General features: G+C 44.6%; 1 protein-coding gene across 5 annotated transcripts in view; it reads left to right on the top strand.

The window, feature by feature from the left end:
• The window catches only part of Erich1 (glutamate rich 1), a 65,521-nt gene extending 41,514 nt beyond the window's left edge, over positions 1–24,007 (top strand). For all 5 annotated transcript variants that reach the window (XM_052162173.1, XM_052162176.1, XM_052162172.1 and 2 more), the window contains 3 exons: positions 17,978–18,406; positions 19,012–19,278; positions 23,559–24,007. In XM_052162173.1, coding sequence (XP_052018133.1) covers positions 17,978–18,406; positions 19,012–19,278; positions 23,559–23,632 — 770 coding nt within the window. In that variant the 3' untranslated portion in view covers positions 23,633–24,007. The remainder of the gene's footprint in view (positions 1–17,977; positions 18,407–19,011; positions 19,279–23,558) is intronic.
• Positions 24,008–24,295: the final 288 nt, after the last annotated feature.

Raw genomic sequence — 24,295 nt, 5'->3', positions numbered from 1 at the left:
GAAATAAAACCTGCATTGAGTTCTATCCCGTAATTCACGGTTGTTTCAAAGGAAGCTATGGGGATTGAATGGTCAGGAGACCTTAGCTATTTAAAGTATCTAGTTTCACTCCAACAATTTATTCAGAAGGCAGGTGCCAACCAGCAGCTAAGAGAATTTCAACAACGTTAGACTTTTTTTTTTTTTTTTAAGTATAAGGTCTTGAGAGGTATTTCTTTGGGGATGGCATCTTTTCAAACGATGCTTCAGAATTTATAAATAGCCAAACCTCTGCGGTTCCTTCATGCACATATTTTTATAGCTTTTGTGTGCAGGGGGTCACATTGTGGACCTTTGGAGCTTTGAGTGAATGTTTAGATAAAATCCCCGAAGGAGACAAGCCAAAAGGCTGCTCCACACAGCCCAAGGGCCTGCCCATCTCTTAGACAGCAGAAAAGAAGTTCAGGAAAAGGTTCAGTAAGTTACATACGCAAAGCTTATTCCTTATCTCCTCCACACGTCCTGTTCTCTGCTGTGACCTTCCTGGCATCTGGGGAAAAAAAACAAAAAACAAAAAATGGCGTCTTGAATGCTTTTCTTTCATTTGTGTCACCTTGAATCCACTGGCAAATCTTAGGCAACTACATTAAGGATAAAGAGTATCCATCTTGATGGAAACCATTACAGAAAGCCACACCTGGTCAAAAGGCAGAGAGCAGCTGATTGTGGGGTACCCGGTCCCCACTGATACATTTACAGTACAGCCCCCAGCCCTGAGACTCAGCACTAGAGTAATGACCTTACACTGTGTGCGTTTCTGGGAAAGGCTCCAGTGAGACGCTGTGCAGCCAAGGCTAACTTACTGTAGTCACTGCTCTAACTACTCCTTCACTACACAGGCAGCAGGAGGAGCTGACTCTATAGCACAGGTCATCTTGTCCATCTCTGTGTGCAGACAGAAAGTGTGACCTGTCCAGCTCCGTGACCCCTGGTGAATGGTGTACACTTGTGGTGGCTAGTGGCCAGTGCACGCCCTGGGGTTCTGTTTATCTGTGCAGTTGGTCAGAACAGTAATCTCCATGGTGACAAAGCAGGCGGTCCCCATCTAGACGAAAGGAGCAGACTGCGAAGGATACTAGGACAAGAGCTGCAAGTAGCTTGACCCTAGCACTGGTGTGGACCAACCTGTGTCGACATCGAATGCACGGGGTAAACAAACTTCCTGGTTTCATGAGATCTTCCTTGCATAGGAGCCCCCCTTCGGTGTGGAATGTGCTTGTCTGGCTCTGCCTGCCCTGCCCTTGACCGCCAGTCCATACGCCCCAGGAGCTCTGAGGGCGTGCTAGTGTCTTCACATCTAGGTCTTCAGCTGTGGGCCTTTAGCTTGAGAGTTCCCAGGAGTGAGAACACCTCTCGATGGAAGAGCAGAAGTTGAGAAAACCCTGCCTGTTTCGTAGAATCCTTGAGATGGTTACCATGGAGTCAACCCTCCATTTTAGCAATCAAATAAAGCAATGACTTTTTTCCCCTATTTCCAGAAGATTTTTAATCAAACAGGCTCTTAATCTGTTTTCTGCTACTCTAAGAAATGCCAGAGGCTGTGTAATTTATAATGAACAGCTGTGTGTTTGGCTCGCGTTTCTGGAACCTGGAAACTCTTAAGATCAAAGGGCCACATTTGCCAGGCAGTGGGGGTGCACGCCTTTAATCCCAGCACTTGGAAGGCAGAGGTAGGCAATTTCTGAGTTCGAGGCCAGCCTGATCTACAGAGTGAGTTCCAGGACAGCCAGGGCTATACAGAGAAACCCTATCTCAAAAACCCAAAGCCGGGTGGTGGTGGCGCACGCCTGTAATCCCAGCACTCTGGGAGGAAGAGGCAGGCAGACTTCTGAGTTCAGGCCAGCCTGGTCTACAGAGTGAGTTCCAGGACAGCCAGGGCTACACAGAGAAACCCTGTCTCAAAAAAACCAAATCCAAAAGGCCAAAGAAAAAAGAAAAAGAAAAGAAAGAAAGAAAAGCCAAAAAAGAAAAAGGGGGGGGCCACATCTGATGAAGACATTTGTGTTGAATCAACCATGGTAGATAGAATGCGGGACAAGATGGCCGGGAGTGGGAAGAGGCCAGGCTCATCCATCCAGGAGCAGGAGGAGTCATGGTTCACCCTTCTAGGAGTGGGAGGAGGCTGAGCCTAACGGTCCAGGAGTGAGAGGGGTCAGGGTTTATTCTTCCTGGAGTGGGAGGGGCCTGGGCTCTTCCTTCCAGGAGTGGGAGAAGCCTGGGCTCATCCCTCCAGGAGTGGGAGGAGCCTGGGTTCTCCTTACAGGAGTGGGAGGAGCCTGGGCTCATCCTTCCCGGAGTGGGAGGGGCCTGGGCTCATCCTTCCAGGAGTGGGAGGAGCCTAGGCTCATCCTTCCAAGAATGGGAGGAGTCGGGCTTATCCTCCCAGGAGTGAAAGAGGCCAGGCTCATCCTTTCAGTGGGAGCCTGCTCCATGGATAAAGACAGAATCCATTCCCAAAGGCAGAATTCTCCTGGCCTGGCCTCTTCCCAAAGGTCCTGCCTCTTTACATTGTCCTGCTAGGGGTTAAGTTTCCAACACAGAAACTTTGGGGATACATTCACACCACTTGGAATACCTTTTACTTATAAGCCTGTTTCTTTTTTTTCTAAGTTTAGCTTTAAAGTTTTACTAGAAAAATTTATAAATGATATTGGTTTTTCAGTGATACTATACATAGAAGACTACAATAAATATCCTGTTACAGTAATTTTTATATTTTGCATCAATACACAAAAACTAAGCCAGGCACAGCAGTACATACTACCTATAATCCCAGCAGTACCCAGAAGACAAAGTTGGGAAGATCACAAGTCTGACAGTTGCATAGTACACACTGTGTTGGGGGAGGGGGTGCACTTGTGTCAACACTGAGGGCAGTGTGAGGAACTAGGGTGTAAACAAAAGATTTTACCAGTCTAGAAAAGCGCTCTTGCATTGAGCATCATCCCTGGGCCCTAGCTAATACTGTGAATGTCCCTATTTACTCCAGATTTGGAATTTCAAAGTCAAGATCCAGTAATGATGGTTTACCCTCCACACTCATTTTTTTTTGACTACATCTTTTTTATAATATTCTATACTTTTTTATAATATTCTATACTTTTTAATAATATTCTATACTTTATTCGTGTACACACCCCTTTCACCAGAGCCTTCTAATGTGGTCTATATTTAGAAATGATAAAGAACGTTCAGACACCCTTCTTCAGGATTCTGAATACATGTCCCTCCTCCTGCAGCCCACCTAGAACTATTGCCAGACCCTCAACCGGGGTCAGTTGCCTCTCAGAGCAATTCTGGAAGCTCCGAGGAGATTAACTCACAGATGCCCCTCTAGATCCTGGCTGTGGGCAGTTTATTAGTGCCTTACTTGTTTGTCACCATAGCCAAATACCTGAAACTTAAAGGAGAGAGGTTTCTTTTGGCTTACGGTTAGAGGGCACACAGTCCATCATGGAGAAAAGCATGGCGGCTCGCATGGGTCGGCTGGAGTGCAGCAAGGTTGCAGTGAAGGCTTCTCACACAGCACCAACCAGTGGACAGAGAGCTCTGGCCAAGCGCCAGGTTAACTCTTAAAGCCCCGCCCTCGTGAACACCTCCACCAGTGCTGTCACATCCCTTACAGCAAAAGCCCCATGACCTACCAAAGCAGTGTCACCAGCTAGAGAGAGAAACTGCTTCAACATGACCCTGCTGGGGACATTTGACAGTCGAGCTGTAACAGGCAGGGAACATGGCGGAGCCGTGTGTGGCCTCCGTAGTCATCTGGTGGCACGGTGGATCACGATCACTTTCCGGGCCCGGTGTGAGGCCCCCAGAAGGCCCTCTCTGCTCCTCGGGAGCTTGGTAGCATTAGTCACTGAGGCAAGCAAGCACGTAAGGATGAAAATTGAATTCGTGGTGTAATTTTTAAAATGAGGCCTTTTATTTCTGTTTATTTTATCCGGTTCTACTGCTCTGTTTTTAAACAGTCTTCACGTGTTTGATTAATATTGTTTTTTTTCTCTCTGTCATTCCCTCGATCGTGCTCAGACTAAATGAATGCTTTTATCACTTTGTCATTGTGAATAAAGAAATGCAATTGGTTAGCGCAGAAATAGAATCACCTGACTTTAGCTATGAATTGCAATGGAGCTGTCCTTTGGTACCGTGGGTTTACTGGTTGAACTTCTTACCCTCAAATCTGAGCATTTCTGGAACATTCCTTTAAGGAAGAGATGTGTGTAATTTGCCATGGGGGGCATTAGAGAGGGGCACTTGCGTATTTAACAGTTTTTATTAAAACTTCCAGAGAAATTCTAAAACTTATTTTTACTGAGAGAAACTGTCATGTAAAAATTTGCAAATACTATGAAATAATCCTTTCATGATAATAAATATTTTCTAGTCATGTATTTTATGATGAAACTAACAAGCAAATCTCTACATTGTAGTTAGCACACCGTTAATTTTATAGGTTTTACCTGTAAAGTATAAACAAGCAAATAAGTCAAATGTTGTCTGCTTCAACATGACCCTCTCTCGGGCAGCAAAGGGCAAGATAATTTTGGCAGCTAAAACCTTTTCCAGACCCAATTAACCTTGTATGATGTTTGAATGAAGTAACTTGAGTGAGCTAGCATGGTGTCAGTCTTTCACAACAAAAAAACCTTCAGAAATAATGATTTGCCACAGAACCAGATGTGTGGTTGTATTCAGAGGATAAACTCCAGTTTGGAGACAACAGGACAGCAAGCCTCAGCAAGACAGAGGTAGAACAGTCTGGTACAAGCTTTTCGAATGAGTCCACGCCAGCAGCTCAGTGAGGGGCTGTGCATCTTTTCATGTATACCTCTGTCTTAGTTAGGGTTTTACTCCTCTGAACAGACATCCTGACCACTTATAAGGACAACATTTAATTGGGGCTGGCTTACAGGTTCAGAGGTTCAGTCCATTATCAAGTTTGTATTATTTGAGTCCCCCTTGTGAAGCGGGATTTCTTTTTCAATCCATTTGTCATTTGTATCTAGGAGGACTGCTGGTTTGTTTTGATTTGTTTCATTGAGTTTGTTTTGTTTGTTTTGTTTCTAAGTTAATCTTGTATCCAGCCACTTCACTGAACGTGTTTTTCAGCTGTAGGAGTTCCCTGGTAGAATTTTTAGGGTCACTTCTGTTTACTATCATATGTTGTGAGATGTGTAGTAGAGCTTTTTATGTCTGAGTTTAAGTGAATATATAACAAAGCCTTTGTGCCTGGCTTTACATAAAGTGTTTAACAAAGCCTTTGCTATGCTTGGGTCATTAATCAAAGGCTGGAAAATTGCTTTGAGACAGTTTGAACCTTAAAAAGAAGATGTCTCTCTGGAAGGTCTGCATTTGGCGCTACACAAGAGCTTGAAGCTTCGCTGATCTTGGTCCTAAGACACTCCGGGCAAACATGGGGTTCTTTCTTTTGATTGTGGCTAGCCATGGTCAAAGGGACTGAGATCTGTGTAGATTGTCTGCTCTCTCGGGCAGCAAAGGGCAAGATAATTTTGGCAGCTAAAACCTTTTCCAGACCCAATTAACCTTGTATGATGTTTGAATGAAGTAACTGGAGTGAGCTAGCATGGTGTAGGTCTTTCCCAAGAAGCTGTACCCCCCCACCCCACCCCCCTGCTTCTTTGGAAAATAAAGGCTTAAGCATCTTGGTGAGCTTCTTTTTTAATTGTGGCACCTATGCCCAACACCAATCAATAATCATGTCATCTGCAAATAATGATACTTTGACCTCTTCCCTTCCAATTTGTATCTCCTTGATTTCTTTCAGGTGTCTTATTGCTTTAGCTGAAACTTCAAGTATTTTGTTTAATAGGTATGAACAAACTTGTCTTGTTCCTGATTTTAGTGGAAGTACTTTGGGTTTCTCTCCATTTAATTTGATGTTTGCTATAGCCTTGCCATAAGCTGCCTTTATTATGTTTAGGCATGTCCCACATATGTCTCATGTCTCCGAATTTTATCATGAAGGGGAGTTGGATTTTGTCAAAGGCCTTTTCTGCATCCAGTGAGATGATGAAATGTTTTGTTTTGTTTTGTTGTCTTTCAGTTTGTTTATATGATAGATTACATTGACAGATTTTCATATGTTGAACCATCCCTGCATCACTGGGATGAAGACTACTTGATCATAGCAGATGATCTTTCTGATGTGTTCTTGGATTCGGTTAGCAAGTATTTTATTTTTGTATCAGTGTTCATAAGGGGAATTGATCTGTAATCCTCTTTGTTCAGTCTTTATGTGGTTTGGGTATCAGGGTGACTATGGCCTCATAAAATGAATTTGGCAATGTTCCTTCTGTTTCTGTTTTGTGGAATAATTTGAGGAGTATTGGCTATAACCCTTCTTTAAAAGTCTGATACAATTCTGTGCTAAAGCCATTCTGGTTCTAGGCCTATTTTGGCTAGGAGACTTTTAATGCTTGTTTCTATTTCACTAGGGATTATAGCTCTATTTAAATCGTTTGTCTGATCTTAATTCAGCTTTAGTAAGTGATATCTATTGAGAAAATTATCTATTTCTTAGATTTTCTTATTTGATGAAGTATAGATTTTTAAAGTATGTCCTTATAATTCTCTGGATTTTCTTGGTATCTGTTGCTTATGTCTTCGTTTTCATTTCTGATTTTGTTAACTTGAATATTATCTTTCCATCCTGTAGTTAGTTTGGATAAAGGTTTGTCTATTGTGAACATATTGGAAGAGCAGACAACTTTCTGAACAGAACACCAGTAGTGTAGGCACTAAGATCAACAATTAATAAATAGGACCTCGTGAAACTGAAAAGCTTCTGTAAGGCAAAGGATACCATCAATGGGCAAAGTATAGCCTACAGAACTCGAAAAGCTTTTTACCAACTCCACATCTGATAGAGGACTAATATCCAAAATATATAAAGAACTTAAGAAAGTAGACATCAAAAATTTAAATAGTCCAATTTAAAAATGGCGTATAGATCTTAACAGAATTCCCAAGAGAGGAATCTCAAATGGCTGAGGCTGAGGCCAGTGTCAGGACTAAATTGTGTTCAATTGAGTGTTGCTGTGAGGGACATGTGGGGGCATGGAAATCCCCCAAACAACCCAGACTGATGCTAAGACAAAGGACTGACAGTGGAGCCCCTTTGCTGAGGACAATATCCACATAACTCATTGGTCATGGAAAAGTTGAGCTGGTGCCTACATAGAACCTTCACCTCTTTGTTCTAGTCTCTTTGGTGCAGGAAGATACTCTTTGGCTACTGAAAGAGAAATAGAGACACCAACCCAGCCTCAAAACCTTTGACTCTGTCCTGCCTGCAAAGTGTGCTAGGGCAATGGTGGCACAGAACGTGTGGGAGTAACCAACCAACATCTGACTTGACTTAAAGTCTACTCCATGAGATGGAATTCATACACAACACTTCTTGGGTGACCAAGAACCAAAAGCTAGATAGCCCAGAGACCTATGGCAAACACAATGCAAATGGGAAAAAAAAGTCCCTAAAATAATTCTTAAAGATATTCTGCTACACTCATAGATTGGTAATCCAGTCAGCATCAAAGAAGCTTCTTCTAGCAGCAGATGGGAGCAGGTTCAGAGAGCAAGCACTCTGCCTCCCGAGTTAACCCTCTGCTGGGGTTAAAGGCATGTACCACCCTGCCCAGCTATACAAAGATTCTATTATCAATTAAAAAAAATAAGAATAAAAGAAAAAAGAAATGTTCCAGCTAGCTGCATGCTTCTGGCTTCTGTTACACTGCTTGCTTGCTTGCTTGCTTGCTTGCTTGCTTGCTTTACTCCCCATGCACCTGCCAACCAGGGAGTATTTTTCTGTTCTTTGCCTTTAAAAGCACCAAGTAAAATGCATTCATGGCCACTTTGTGAGATGTGTTTCTCTCTGGGCAGGCACCAGCAGACTTAGCACACACTCAGTTCAGACTTCAGTGGAGCTGAGTGGTCTTTGTGTCTCTACCTGTAACAGGAGACAGCTCATCCTTCACACTGTTCAAAGGAAAGAGTCCCAGGCCTGCAGAAAGACCTCAGCCGCCAAGAAGCACTAGGGAAGGGGACAAACCAGACAACTGCTGGAGCGGAAGCTTAGAAGATGGGACTGTCACCTAGTGTAAGCTGGACCAACCGAGTTTTTCTGATAACATTTCCAGACAAACTCACAAAAGAATCAGGAACTTGCCAGCAGTTCTCACAGAACTCCAGAACAAGTCATTTGACAAGAACTGCTCATGCATATTTAGGCACTGCTCACACTCATTTAACAGGAAGTTCCACTCTGAAGAATATCAAAGAAGCAAAAAGCAGAGTTAACAGCTCTAGATTTAAAAATGAAAACTGTACTCAGAGGCCATCTGCTGCGAGGCCACTGGTCCCTGTGGGACAATGCAGGAAACTTTATTGTGGCCATATCTGAGACTTCTGATATGCAATGAGCAGGGACTTCAGTCTATCATTACTTTAAAATAAGAAGTCTGCCATTATCTATGCCTTGAAGGCCTGTAGTTAAGTAAGGTAGGTTATAATTTCCTTTCCTTTGTGGCTAACTCTCATCCCAGGCTTCCTGACCAGGGTCCTGTCTGCACTGGTTATTTTTACTACCCCAGTGCTGGTTCAGTGGGATTGGAAATTCACAGTTCAGTTTGCAAATTAACTGAGATTTACTTTGTGTGATGGCTGATTTGTATTATCATCCCGGTTGGATTAAGAAATACCTAGGGTATTAGCCAAGCAAATCTCTGGGTGTGTGTGTCTGTGAAGGGATGGCCAGAGACAGGTCTGAAGGGCTCTAAGCTAATCCACAGATTAATACTTTGATGGGTTCATCGTGTGATGGTATTATTGGGAGGTGGAGAAAGGCAAGCGATGGGGCCTTGCTGAAGGGGGCTTTGAGGGGGTATCACACTTGGGATACTATCTCACCCTGATACTTTGCACACTTTCTGTCAAGAAGTGAAGAACAGCCTCTGTGCACACTCCCACAGGAGCCCATGCCTCTCCTCTAAATTGGTGGTGGAGGTGATAGTGTTATAGAGACACAGGAGAAAGCAATACACTTGGCTTCTCACATGCTTTTAAAACAGATATTGTCTTAGTCTGTATGGAGAATTTTTTTTCTTAATTGATGATACAGTTGTCTTTCTAATGCCTGCCTTTTGCCTCTGACTGGAATGCTAGCTACTGTCCCAGAACGCACTTCTTATGGTCTTGCCCATGACCCCGCCCCACATAACTGCCTCTGGCCACGTACAGCTCTTGTACTTGATCAGGAAAAGCGAGATCTACAAGGGTGGCTCCTCCTGGCACACAAGCCACCCTTGAGGCACACACACACTTGCCCGCAGCCAGAGGCAACCGGGAGGACAGTTTCCTGTTGCAAAGAGTGGCACTGTTCAGATATTTCAGAGCTAATGGGAGGCTGTGCTAGAGGGAAGGGCTTTGATGACAGAGCGTGATAGAATCAGTGATGTCCTAGCCTTGCTCACTGGGGCTGCTGGAGCAACGTGGAGGGTCAAGGGAGAGTTCTTGGTGAAGGCCTAAGGCTTGTAGGCATAAACCTGAGGTCTGTGGACCAGAGCTCATCAGTTCAACCAGACCCAAGAATTTGCCAAGGACCACAGGAGCGGCGATGCTTGGCCCATTGATACCTGATGAGCAGAGAGATGGGGAAGGCAGATGAAACTACACACACTAGAACCCAAGGAGCAGGGGCTTTCAGTCCAGTATGCCGTACAGATGTCAGCCATGACCGTCAGCACAGACTTGTGGCCACTGTGATGCCTGCGACCTGTTGTTTAGAAGCAGGGCTGGAGCTACTTCCCTTATGCAGAGAGCTTTCTTCGTTGCTGAAGTTCTTCAATAGACACCTGACTGCCCCAGGAAGCAGACCTGTGACTTAGTTTCCCTGAGAGCCCCTGAGCAAAGTGGCCCTGCCCATTATTTAGGATATACAGAAACCTTTTTTGCATAACTGTTTACATCAGACTTACACATATATGAGAAATTTAAAGTATGGGATGGAAAATTACATTGGAAACTAAGTTGAAATTGAAGTGTGTCATAATCCTTCAACATCTTATTCCCGTAACAGTTCTTTTCTTGGGTTTATCTGACAATATGATCGTGGTCAGCTTTCTCTGATGAGATTTTGAGGAAGCCATAGGTTGAGGCTGTGAGTTATGTCATAGTATTAAAGAAAAAGTTCATTCACAGTGCTTGTTTTCAGCAGACTTATTTTTAGGACCATCTTAACAGGTACAGGGACATGCCACAGGAGCCCAAGAACAGTGTGGGCAAGTGAGGGTTTAGAGTTAGAGAGTGGGGGGAAGGGAAGAATACCGGTGTGCCTCACTAAGAAAACATCAGGAATGAGGATTCCTGCCAAACAAACCTGACAGGATTCTTGCTGAAGGCAGGCAAGACAGCAGACCTTGCCCTAGAGTTGTAGAAAGGTTGATCAGATGTAAAAAGGTTGATCAGATGTGCAAGATGAGGAGCATGAGGTGAGGGTTATGGCTAACTCGGCCCAGCCGAGGCCTTGCTTGGGCTGGATTTTAAAGATTTATTATATGTAAGTACACTGTAGCTGTCTTCAGACGTACCAAAAGAGGGCGTCAGATCTCATTACAGATGGTTGTAAGCCACCATGTGGGTGCTGGGATTTGAACTCAAGACCTTCGAAAGAGCAGTCTGTGCTCTTACCCGCTGAGCCATCTCTCCAGCCCCTGGGCTGGATTTTAGATAAACATTCACAGATGACTTCTGAGGGTCAGCAGAGTGACTACAGTTTGGCCAAGCAGAGAAACTTTGTCAAAGGGCTTTTCCACCCACCATGTGAAAACCTTAAAAGGTTGCCCAAGAGGGCTGGAGAGATGTCTCAGAAGAGCACTGACTGCTCTTCCAGAGTTCCCGAGTTCAATTCCCAGCAACCACATGGTGGCTCATAACCATCTATAATGAAATCTGGCGCCCTCTTCTGGCCTGCAGGCATCCATGCAGGCAGACTGCTGAATACATAAATCTTTAAAAAAAAAAAAAAAAAAGGCCGCTGGCCGCTGGCCGCTGTCCCACACACCTTTATCACCACACTTGCGTTTTCTTCCTTAAGGTTTTTCCCAGATTCCCCAGGGATTGTTTCTCTTTCAACTAACATATGAAAATTATGCGTGCACATCTTATTTTCCCAGTTGCCAAATATATGTGTAAGCAACACTACTGGTAGACATGTGTTCAAATAAGATAAAGGCTACATTTTTCCTGTATGAATCTACATGTAATATGTTTATTTGCTACATTGAGTTCTTCAAACCTGGGAAATTCTAGGACCTCAGAGTGCATAGCCACGGCACGTATACAAGGTGAGGGTCGCATCACTGGGCTCCACAGAGGGCTCCCCCACTTCCTCAGCTTCCCCTGGCACATGAAATCTAGGCAGCAGTCTCTGAAAGCCGGCCGGGGACAGTGCAGAAGCCAAGGTGCAGTGTGCCACTCCCAAGGTCTCCATCAAGTCCTGCACATTCTTCTGTGCCCCTACCCATTAGCAGAGAGCTTGCCTTCTTGGAGTTCCTTTACACACAGCAGTGTGATTCTCACAGTCTCTGTGCTCCCCTCTTTCTCCCTGGGGCCTGCGATAGAGCCAACCCACAAGCAAATGGCTCAGTTTCATATTCCTGTCTAAGGTGAGAGAGAGAGGCTTTGTAACACGTTAGCATGGTGTGTGGCAACAGCAGAGGTGTTGTAGCTTATTATCCTGTATTTGCTTCCTTCTAATTTTCTTTAATTTGCTGTTTGCTTGCTTGCTTGCTTCCTTACGTTATTTATTGACAGCGCCTGCGCTGCCACGGTACCGGGTATCGGGCGTAGGCCTGGGGGATTAACAAAAAACACAGACATGGGTCATTCTGCAAGGAGAATGCCAAAGCTTTACTGAGAGACCAGCAATATATGACTAGAGGCCAGGGAAGGGAACAGGGGAAAAAAAATCAATTATAGTCATAGGTCAGGCACCTGGGAAGTCCGTACCACACCAGGCAGGAAGGCAGGAATCAAGCTAAGCCACGGGATGTTTTGCTCTCAAGAAACCTGTGCAAAAAGCTCAGCTGGGGGTGTTGAGCCAAGCTCTCTGGTTCCCAACAACTCCCCCTTTTTTATTTTTTTAAGAATAAATAGTCTGTCTTAGGACACCTTCCGTCCAACTCCTGTTACCCGTCTCTGGGAATCTCTGCCAGTCCCAGAGCCCCTGTATTAGGTTGGTGTGGACTGCAAAGGAGTTGCCCGTCATAGACTAACTATTCTCGTTACAGGCTGAACCAAATTTGAGCAGATGTATTATCCTGTCCCTAAGCACTTGTTCAATTACTGCTCTGGACTGGTTTTGTTGTTTGCACATACAGTTTAGCAGGAACAATCCCAATGTGGCAGCTCCACAAGCCAAAAACCCAAGTGCCGTAGACCCACACCTTTTTTAATCAGGGGTGGCAATAATGCCAAAGTCTCTCTGATGGTAATACAAGGTGACAGGGAATCTCCCTTCATTATTTAGAGGCATAGACACAATTCCAGGAAGTCTTCAACCACAGCAGCATCTTCATACTCTCAGTAGTTTGTCAGTACACACAATCTGCTAGAACAATTCAATTTCTTCTTGTCTTCTTTCTGTTCATGAGACTTTTCAAACTACAGAAGATGGGACTGAAACACATGGTTTAGTATTCAAGGAATCATTGCAAAGCACAAGACAGGAGTCAAGAAATGAAGTTCTATCTAGCATAAACTATTCTCTAACATAAGATGTAAGGTAATATTACTCTGTTCAATCGAGGGCTGGATAAGGTTCATATGCTGGAGGAACAGAAGCCCCCTCTTCTTTAAAGAAAGGATTTTTACTAGGTGGTCGGGAAGCGGACACTCTTTGCTCTTTACATTTCTTTAATTTTAATTTCAATTCCTCTCTTTTTCTAAAATTTCCTCCTCAGATAATTCTGTCTCACTCTCTGATTTGGATGCATTCAAAGACTCCTTTGAGGCATCAGCTTGTGCTACTCTGAAAGCTCTTTTAATCTCAAACATCTGATCCTTAACCTTAGCATCGGTATTCAAGAGAGCATCCTTGACTAGTCTCCACAGAGCGAAGGCAGTCACAGGAATGCTTTCTGGCCCCGCTTTCTGAAATGTCCTTTGCAAGTCTGTCTTAACTTGGAATATTGCTTCTACCACTGTTTGTTCTACAACAAAGCTTGTGAAAAAGTGGCAACAGGCCTATACCGACCACAGCTGTTTTTAACGTTTATCATTCTTGAAATCATAAAGTTTGTCTGCAAGTTCTTATGTTTGAATGCATGACAGTACAACTTATTATACCTCATTAAAAAGTCATTGTTTTAAATCTTATTCCTTATAAGTCTAATTTCTAGGATAAGAATTACATAAAATATTATGCCAATTTAGAAGTATCTTAGAGGCCTGTTTTTCCTGGGTTGGGTCATGCCATGTGTTGTTGTTTAATATAATTCCAACCCCGAGTTACCAGTTTTAAACTAACTTTTTGTTACCAATGTAATAATTTTTAATCATGCCCAATACCTTATAAGCCAATACTCTATAGTCAAGACATGCAAAACATACTTATACCTTTAAGACCAATCAGAAACAAAAATGAAGCAACTACATGAATCTTATAAATTTAAACCAAACTTTGTTTTTTCTAGCTGCAACTTCAAGAGAAAAAGCACTTTGTACCCAATAGGAGAAATAACTATCAGCTTACTTGCCCTAGAACTTGAGAAGCTGCTGGCCCTTTTAAAAGCAGCTTTTCTCTAGCTGTGCTTGACTCCTAGCTAAATGCAGGGCAGCTTAAATCAGCCTCTGCTGTGTAAATTGAAACTGGATCAAGAGATGGACCTCCAGTAGATAAAGTTTTTACCAATTTTTCTTTTCAACATGAAATAAAGTTTTTACCAATTTTTCTTTTCAACATGAAACATAGGACAATCATTCAAACAACGAAACAAGGACAGACACATGTGGACAAATTGGTGCACCAAAGATAATACACAGAGAGGAAAGAGCACTTGTAACCAGTACTAATAATATCTCCAGTAGAGCCCATAGAGGAAACAGGACGTCTCCGTGTTTCCCCTTGTCCCTAAGAGAGTTTTGAATCCATTTTCCTTCTTTCTCTTTCTCTTCCATGTTTCTAAAATCTGTTTCTTGTCTTTTACTCTTTTTATTTTATTTTATTTTATGCCCCATTCCTCTTGCCTGATGCAGTTTTAGACTGCTGACAATTTGCCTAATAAAATTCACCATCCCAATTTGCTGTCACACCCTAGCTGTTTTAACCTTGAACCCAATACCTGTTACCTAAGCAGAACCCCCAGTTGATTCACCAATTTTAAGGTGGAACTTGTTATCCCCATGGCGCCATCCTGTACTCACTTTTACTTTGTTTCTTGCAACATATATTCCCCAATACGTTCCTCTTCCTTTCGCCGGCCGGCTTTTCTTGGAACGATCCCGTCAGGTGCTCCTCTCTTTCCTGATCTCAGTGGGACCTCCATTTAACAGCGCCCGTGCTGCCACGGTACCAAGTATCGGGCGTAGGCCTGGGGGATTAACAAAAAACACAGACACAGATCATTCTGCAAGGAGAATGCCAAAGCTTTACTGAGAGATCAGCAATATATATACTAGAGGCCAGGGAAGGAACAGGAGAAAACAATTATAGTCATAGATCAGGCACCTGGGAAGTCCATACCACACCGGGCAGGAAGGCAGGAATCAAGCTAAGCCACGGGATGTTTTGCTCTCAAGAAACCTGTGCAAAAAGCTCAGCTGGGGGTGTTGAGCCAAGCTCTCTGGTTCCCAACAATTTATTTATATTTATTTTGAGGTCAGATCTTCCTATCTCATACTGGTCCAGAAGTCTAGAATATTACCCGTTCTCCTGCCTTAGCTTATCAAGTGCTGGGATTATAGAGATTCATAACACACCCAGTATAGAAACAGCCCTCTAGGTATGCATGTGTCTATGTGCATGTGTGCACATGTATGTGTGTGTGAATGTGTATATGTATGTGTATATGTGTATGTGTGTATGTGTGTATATGTGTGTGTATATATGTGAATGTGTGTGTGCATGTGTGTATGCATGCGTGCATGTATGTATATGTATGTATGTATGTGTATATGTGTGCGTGTGTGCATGTATGTGCGCATGTGTGTATGTATGTATATGTGTGTATGTATATATGTGTATGTGTGTGTGTGTGTGTGTGTGTTATTCATTTTATTTCTCAGTGCTGATGATAGCCCAGAATCTCCTTTTATTAGGCAAATAGTCCGGCACTCAGCTATATTCCTGACCACAGTCTTGTATCCTAGACCGCTACCTACATGACATGAATGCTTATTACTGATTTTCTCTCTCCTTGACATAGTTAACAAATATCTTTAAGAAGTACTCCGTGGCTGCTTATACATTTTTGTGATGTCCTGATTTCAAGTTTAAAATAAGATTTCTTCGTTATAAAGCAGTGTATGTTCAGCATTCTCAGCATGGTGCCGAGACGGGCACTGCAGTGCATGAGCAGCCTGCCTCATGTCGCCTGAGTGACCGGAGGGCACGTCCCAGGTCTGGGCTGACTATGACTTTTTAAGTTTTCCTGTTCAATAGCACACACACATACATTTACTTGAAAAAATAGTCATAAATGCATCATTTGAAAGCGGTTTTGCTACTGCCAACTTTTACAATTAGCACTTTATAGTCTTTTCAAAATAGAAGATCAATATTGCAATAATTCTCAACACAACAGCCATTCATATTATGGTGCGACCACTCGGAAAAGAAATAAACCACAGGGAACAAAGTCAGCAGGTAGTGTAGTCCTGAGGTGGCTTCCAGAGGGAAGGTGCCCACAGATAGCCTGGAGAGAACTGAGGACTGCGCCTCCACCCACCCTCCTCAGTGAGCAGTCAGGACCCTGCACATCCAGGACCCCTGTCACACTGGCCCCCAAACTGCCCTCCTTTAAGATCATAAAATATGGATGGATTCTGTTTTCCAAATTAATGACATTAAATATTTTTAAGACACCAGAAGGAACACTCTTTTCCACTGCGCAATGAACCTAACATAAACAGTTCCATAAACAGTTGTCACTTTGGGGACATGAATATTTAATAGACCATTTCATTGTCAGGAACTCAAAGGTACTCGGAATCCACATTGCTCACATTTAGCAGGCCCCTCCTATTGATTCATGCTTGCAAATGAAATGTAAAGATACGCTATTGAAAAATCTGCCAGTGATTAAGGAAAGTGATTTATGAGCTAGACCGTAATCTAATATCCTGATTTTATGAGGAGTGGTTTTGGCCTCGTGTCAAGTTTGAGGTAGCCGTGGGTTTCATAGATACGGTTGCTAAGTACAGGAGAAAACTGTGAACTCTCCCTCAAAAATAGCAAGGGGGTTGCTCACCACTCCCACGACACAGAGCCTGGCCCGGCAAGGACACACAGCAGAGGGGTCCCTGTCAGGCGAGAGGTGAGGGTCCAAGCCCGCTGAGAGACTATGCTGTGTATTTTCACGGTGATGAGGCATTCTGAAGATGCTCCAGCTTCTTCCGGGAGTTAGCTGTCCATAGGGCTGTATATGCAAACGGAGCATCTCCTGGGAGTTAGCTGTCCAAACGGAGAAAGAACGCCCTGCCAGGTAGTCAGATTCCTGTGGGGTCAGCTAGCAGCACTTTATTAACCTCGGTTTCCTAAGAATAGACAGCTCAGAAATCTCAAACTAGAATTTCCTAAAAATTAGAATGGTCAAAAACCAAAGCAGGCAGTTCAGTGGCAAGCATCACAGTTGCGGGTCAGTTCAGGCCGGGCCCGCAGGGCACGAGTTACCTGTGGCGAGATGGTGTTGTGTCCTTGGCCCGTGTGCTAAGTGACCTGCCAAAGTGTGAAGCGGCTGTGTGGTGGAGTCCAGAATCCTCTGTCATACGTCCACCGTCCCTGTATGGACACTCAGGAGACAGCTCTGCACAGTCAGGCCTTCCATATGTCCACAGCCGTACACACACTGGCCGTTCTCCACCTGAAACACTGACTGTGCAGGATTCCCCGTCGATCTGTGCAGGGCCGGGCTGCTCCTAAGACAGCTCTGTGTGCCTCGGTGGTGGGTGGCTCAGCTGTAAATGTCTACTCCTGTTTAGTAGTATACCACTCACATTCCCAAAGCAGCCAGCCAGAGACGTGCTGGAAACCAGAACAAGAAGATCTCAAAGTTAAGGCCAGCCCAGCCTGGGCTTTATAGGAAGCCCCTATCTCAAGAAAAATAAAAGAATAGTTGCTATGTTTTTATTCCAGGGTGATGGGAGATTAAATTTTGCACTAATAAAACATCACTTGTAGCCCTAAAAAAAATTACACTAGGTGTCACAATTGTAACAGCTGTGTGTATATTTTTGCAGAGCACTGGATAGAGTATCCATTTGAACTGTGGTTAATAGTAAGGTTTAGGTGATGTGGTCAGTTACGGTAAAGTTAAGAATCACTGAAGTAAATTGTTTGAATTCCTTTTTACTAAAGCTGTAAGAATCCTAACGGAGGGGCTGGAGAGATGGCTTAGCAGGGAAGAGCACCAACTGCTCTTCCACAGGTCCTGAGTTCAAATCCCAGCAACCACATGTGGCTCACAACCATCCATAACGGAGATCTGGCGCCCTCTTCTGGGGTCTAAAGACAGCTACAGTGTACTTACATACAATAAATAAATAAATAAATAAATAAATAAATAAATAAATAAATAAATACTTTTTTATTTTTTTTAAAAAGTAAAAGAAGGAATCCCGGTGGAAGATATATTTAAGTTAAATGTGGTTGTTCAGGCTCTATCATCCTAAAAATCACTGCCTTTGGGTTTTTTAACAGATGTGGATCTTCCCGACCAACCAAAAAGGCGAAGAATAAGAAGACACAAATCAAAGAAGAAAATCAAAACCCTCAGTGACGTCACCGCAACGCAAACCGACCTGGAGACACAGCAAGAGAAACCGCCCCCGCCGCATCCAGACGCCCCCGCCATGAGCAAAAACAAAAGAAGGAAGCTGAAGGCAAAGCTGCGGCTGAGGAGGAAGAGAGAAGCTGGCGTAGCCACCAGGGCCTCCGGGGTCACCTTCACCTACCAGCCCGAGAGCAGCGAGGAGGCAGAGGCGGAGGAGGATGTGGGAGCAGAGGATGAAGAAGATCCTGAGCAGTCTGCCGCAGACTCCGCCCAGGAAGACACCGAGCTCGCCAGCAGCAGGGCGGACGGCGTCCTGAGTTTTCTGAAGTCCACACAAGAAATTTATTTCTGCGATGGTAGGCGTCCCTACCCCGTCTCCCTTTGAATAACGGCATCCACTTAGTAGTTGGAAAACAGCCCGGGGCAGTCAGAGACTTACCCTGTGACAGGACTAAACACACCGCAGTCTTGTCTTGGTCCGACCTGTTGTCCTCCTCGCTCTGATAAAACACCTGGCAGAAGTAACTTGCAGGAGAAAGGACTGGCTGGCTTTTGTTTCTATGTTGTGTTACACAGAAGGAAGAATGCTCATTCTGCTGGGCTTATAGAACCCAGGACCACCAGCCCAGGGCTGGCACCACCCACAGGGGCCCTCCCACCCTTCATCACTAATTGAGAAAATGCCCCACAGCCTGATCTCGTGGAGGCACTTCCCCAAGGGAGGCTCCTTTCTCTGTGCTAACTCCAGCCTGTGTCCTGTCGACACACAAACCCAGCAGGTACAGGCCGCCTCCCCAGAGTCGCTGGCATGGCGGCACTCCTGTTTCTTCCCAGAGTTCTTTCCCGCTCTGTCCTGGGCGCTTGTTAGGTACCACACATCCTGTCCCGAGGAATGCGTGCTTGGGGACTCCTGAGGGAGCAGGGGTTTGTCTTGAAACTAAGAATCTGCGGCCTCTTTCAGATACATCGAGAGATGATCCAGCGGTGCGCGATCCAGCGGTGCGCGATTCTGCTGTGTGCGATCCAGCGGTGTGCGATCCAGCGGTGCGCGATCCAGCGGTGCGCGTGGAAGTGGCCGAGGAGCTGCTCCGCGTCCTCGAGTCCGGCCACATGCCTCCCACAGACATCCTCATCCTGGACCACATGAAGACCTTGCTGCTTCTGCAGGACACCGAGAGGCTGAAGAGCGCCCTGAAGATGTTCCCAGAGCACTGTGTGATGCCGCCAGGTAAGTGCCATCTCCGGTCATAGACCTAGAACAGAACCCACAGAGAAAGGGCGTCCGTGTGCTTCCGGTTGGCATAAAAAAGACGTCTCATGATGTATCCAGAAACCTATACACTATCTGATATTTGGCCTTTGAGTTTCCAGTTTTGGGGGGCCACTTGCTCTAAGTTTAATTAGAAGTAGAGTAATTCTCTTCCCCCCCCTCTCTTCTTTCTTTTTTTCTTTACTGCGGACTGGATAGAGGGTAAAGTTGTCTGTCTTCCAGTTAAAATCTCAGCCTTAGAAGACTTAGGCGGAGTATTGCTGTGGTGATCTTTCTCCTCACCTCTCCGATCCTTTTCAGCGATGCACTCTGTAAACTGTGCTGTGGCATCAGGCCTGGAGCGTGGCCCTGTTAAGGCCCCGAGGTTTGTTCGGAAGGGACGGAGGGGTTTGAGGGGCAGCCGTCCCCTAGATGGAACTGAGGGGAAGATGGAGGCCAAAGGCTTTTTTTAATGACAGATGAATGAGGAATCACAAGAGCGATGAACAAAGATGGCCCGCAGCAGGCCTGGCCTCGGGACACGTGGAAAAGAGACCGGAGAAGGCGTGGGACAGAGACACCCACTAATGAGGAAGTGCGTGCGTGTGGAGAACAGATGTGTGTCTGGGAAGAAGGGGCCTCAGATACTCCACCATCACAGGCCAGCAGTCAGTAGGCCTTTTTTCATGCCTGCTGTGTTAAGTGTTTGACAGATTTCATATTTACAATAAGGTTTTATGCCAAACTGCAAAAGGTTTATAAATAAATAAATAAATAAATAAATAAGTAAATAAATAAATAAATGCTGCTGGAGAGATGGCTCAGTGGTTAAGAGCACTGACTGCTCTTCTGGAGGTCCTGAGTTCAAATCCCAGCAACCACGTGGTGGCTCACAGCCATCTGTAATGAGATCTGACACCCTCTTCTGGTGTGTCTAAAGCCAGCTACAGTGTACTTACATATAATAATAAATAAATCTTTAAAAAAAAATTAAATAAGCTGGGTGGTGGTGGTGCACGCCTTTAATCCTAGCCCTTGGGAGGCGGAAGCAGGCAATTTCTGAGTTCAAGGCCAGCCTGGTCTACAGAGTGAGTTCCAGGACAGCCAGGGCTACACAGAGAAACCCTGTCTCAAAAAACCAAAATAAATAAATAAATAAATAAATAAATAAATAGTGCTGAGAGATGGCTCAGTGGTTAAGAGCACTGACTGCTCTTCTGGAGGTCCTGAGTTCAAATCCCAGCAACCACATGGTGGCTCACAGACATCTGTAATAAGATCTGACACCCTCTTCTGGTGTGTCTAAAGCCAGCTACAGTGTACTTACATATAATAATAAATAAATCTTTTTAAAAAATTAAATAAGCTGGGCAGTGGTGGCACACACCTTTAATCCTAGCTCATGGGAGGCTGAGGCAGGCAGATTTCTGAGTTCAAGGCCAGCCTGGTCTACAGAGTGAGTTCCAGGACAGCCAGGGCTACACAGAGAAACCCTGTCTCAAAAAACCAAAATAAATAAATAAATAAATAAATAAATAAATAAATAGTGCTGAGAGATGGCTCAGTGGTTAAGAGCACTGACTGCTCTTCTGGAGGTCCTGAGTTCAAATCCCAGCAACCACATGGTGGCTCACAGACATCTGTAATAAGATCTGACACCCTCTTCTGGTGTGTCTAAAGCCAGCTACAGTGTACTTACATATAATAATAAATAAATCTTTTTAAAAAATTAAATAAGCTGGGCAGTGGTGGCACACACCTTTAATCCTAGCTCATGGGAGGCTGAGGCAGGCAGATTTCTGAGTTCAAGGCCAGCCTGGTCTACAGAGTGAGTTCCAGGACAGCCAGAGCTATAGAGAGAAACCCTGTCTCAGAAAACCAAAATAAATAAATAAATAAATAAATAAATAAATAAATAGTGCTGAGAGATGGCTCAGTGGTTAAGAGCACTGACTGCTCTTCTGGAGGTCCTGAGTTCAAATCCCAGCAACCACATGGTGGCTCACAGACATCTGTAATAAGATCTGACACCCTCTTCTGGTGTGTCTAAAGCCAGCTACAGTGTACTTACATATAATAATAAATAAATCTTTTTAAAAAATTAAATAAGCTGGGCAGTGGTGGCACACACCTTTAATCCTAGCTCATGGGAGGCTGAGGCAGGCAGATTTCTGAGTTCAAGGCCAGCCTGGTCTACAGAGTGAGTTCCAGGACAGCCAGAGCTATAGAGAGAAACCCTGTCTCAGAAAACCAAAAGAGAGAAAGAAAGGAAGGAAGGAAGGAAGGAAGGAAGGAAGGAAGGAAGGAAGGAAGGAAGGAAGGAAGGAAGGTACAGAGATGGCTCAGCAGGCTTGAGCACTCGCTGTGTGCAAAGGGCCTGACTGTGAGCCCCAGCTCCCACCTAGAAGAACAGGTGAGCGTGCACCTGTGTGTCTGCAGTGCAGAGACACAGATCCCACAAGACTGCCAGCCAGCCTGTCCAGATGATGGGCTTGCACCTCCAGGAGCGCTCTTAGAGAAATAAGGGGGACCCGTAGAGTTAGACACGGGTTCTCCCTTTGCTTCTGCTTGTGCACATAAGGTAGAGACACCACAACACACGTGCCACACTACACACCACATAACCACAACACACAACCCAAAACCACACACTTTACACCACACAACAACACACACACCACATAACCACACACTTCACACCATGCATGCCACACCACACAAAAATAATGTTTTTAAAACTTAAAAAGCGGGCTGGAGAGATGGCTCAGCGGTTAAGATAAGCCATCACTGACTGCTCTTCCAAAGGTCCTGAGTTCAAGTCCCAGCAACCACATGGTGGCTCCCAGCCATACTTCATGAGTTCTGACGCCCTCTTCTGGAGTGTCTGAAGACAGCTTCAATGTATTCACATATAATAAATAAATAAATCTTTTTTAAAAACTTAAAAAGTAAACTGTATAAAGCTAGTTTTGTTCAGTTAAGCCAATGAGAACTTTTCATGAGATGAAGTCAGTTTTCTCTCAGTTGGCCTGTTCTGGCACTTTCTGTATGTATCCTGAATCCCATGTAGCGTGTAGCGTGTAGCCTGTGGGGGAGGGGAGACACTTGTGAAAGCCGCTGAGCCACTGGTTCTGCCTTAAACAGATTCTATCTCAGGCACATTTGCCGTGAGCAGTGGGTGGAACTGAACCTGTTTCTGGCACAGGGTCCCTCCACGCACGCGTCTGCTGAGCTGACCTGTGTCACAGATCCTTACAGATAAGTCAGGGCTGTCTGCACTCAGCTCTCCTTATAGTCACTGTGCCAAAGTTCACTTACATTATCCAAACAGAGAGCAGAAAACCTAAGGAGAGGTCAAACACCTTGTCCATCAGGAAAAAAAATATCGGGAGGATCTCAGAGGGTTTGTGTGAAATAAAGTTGGACCCCGCCCTCAGCACCAGAGCTCCCAGATACTACACCCGACACAGTTTGGAAGTAAAGACCACATGGCCCAGAGGTCTGACCAGACCTAGGCGGGGTCTCCTCTGTCCCCATTCTCTAAGACCTCCAGCCCTTTTTGTTTTTTGTTTTTTGGTTTTTTTCTTAATGCTTTTGGGTGCTTTTAGAACAAGATTCTTCCCTTTCTTTTTTTTCTTTTCTTTTTTATTATTTTTTATTTATTATATGTAAGTACACAGTAGCTGTCTTCAGACACCCCAGAAGAAGGCATCAGATCCCATTATGGTTGTGAGCCACCATGTGGTTGCTGGGATTTGAACTCAGAACGTTTGGAAGAGCAGTCAGTGCTCTTAACTGCTGAGCCAGCTCTCCAGCCCATAAGAGCTGCAAACTTTAGAGCTGTCCTAAACTAAACCTTAGGAGGCATGTCCAGCCTGGAGCTCACAGGCAGCGCAGGGTGACTCCAAAGCCTATGTTTGAGGCAAGGCCTGAGTCGGGCTGCAGCCGCCTTGGGAAGGAGCTGCAGGATTGGCAGGGTATGTCAGAGATGTGCCTGTCTCCCTGGTCAGTTCTGTCATGAAAACCGCAGGCTGTGCAGCTTCTGGTCCACACCGCTTAGGGTTCTGCTTTCCTTGACAGAAGCATCTATTATTCTCTTTCCGTTTCTATTGTCACTGGATCTCCGTCAGCTTGGACACCAAGATAGCATCTTGTTAGATTCTTTCAGGGTTTTCTCTGGGCCCAAGGGCTAAGACCTGTAAAATAATTACTATTTATGGTTTTATTTTTGTTTGTTTTGCTTTTGTTTTGCCTTACAGACCATGCCAGAATAATCTCAGCCTTCTTTAATTACTGGATCACGAAGATTCTTCCTGAAGAAAGCAGTGAATAAACCCAGCACCGCTTAAGAAGAAGAACTGTCATTAACATGAAGGTGTTGACATGCATGGGGTGCGAGCTCACACTTCCTGCTTGGACATAAGGAGTTATTTATTATTAGGTTTTGTTTTATTTTGTTTTGTTTTGTTTTGTTTTTTGTGAGTCAAACCCTCAAGACATTGAAGACATTTCTACCACCTTCATTTCTGTGTTTGTGTATCATAGGTAAGGTATCATCTGAGGCTTTAAGTGAGAAATCGGGGTAAAATGAAAGCCATCTACTTACTTACTGCTATGTATATATTGAATTACCTCATAAACTGATTGTTTTTTGATACCTGTAACAAAAGTAGATATTTTACTAAATAAACTATATAGTTTGACATTACCGTATTTGTGATAAGATTATACATCACCTCGTGTGTGAGAACCCAGTGCCTTGGGAGGTAGCCCACAGGTAGAAACACTACCTCTGCAGTGTGGTGTCTGGAGCTTGGTCACCGAAGCCCAGAGCTCTTGTGACAGCACCCCTATAATGTAGTCCCAGCACAGCCACGGTCGGGGCAAGGCGGAGATGGGAGAATTTCCTAGGGGTCACCAGCGGGCTCCCCGAAGCAGCGCAGCGGCAGAAGCACGCCTGCCTCAAGAAGGGGAAGGCGGGGGCCTGCTCCTGAGA

The sequence above is a fragment of the Apodemus sylvaticus genome, chromosome 18 (genome assembly GCF_947179515.1).
Source record: "Apodemus sylvaticus chromosome 18, mApoSyl1.1, whole genome shotgun sequence".
NCBI lineage: Eukaryota > Metazoa > Chordata > Mammalia > Rodentia > Muridae > Apodemus > Apodemus sylvaticus.
Note: the sequence above shows the minus strand (reverse complement) of the source record. Positions and strands in the feature narration are given on the sequence as shown.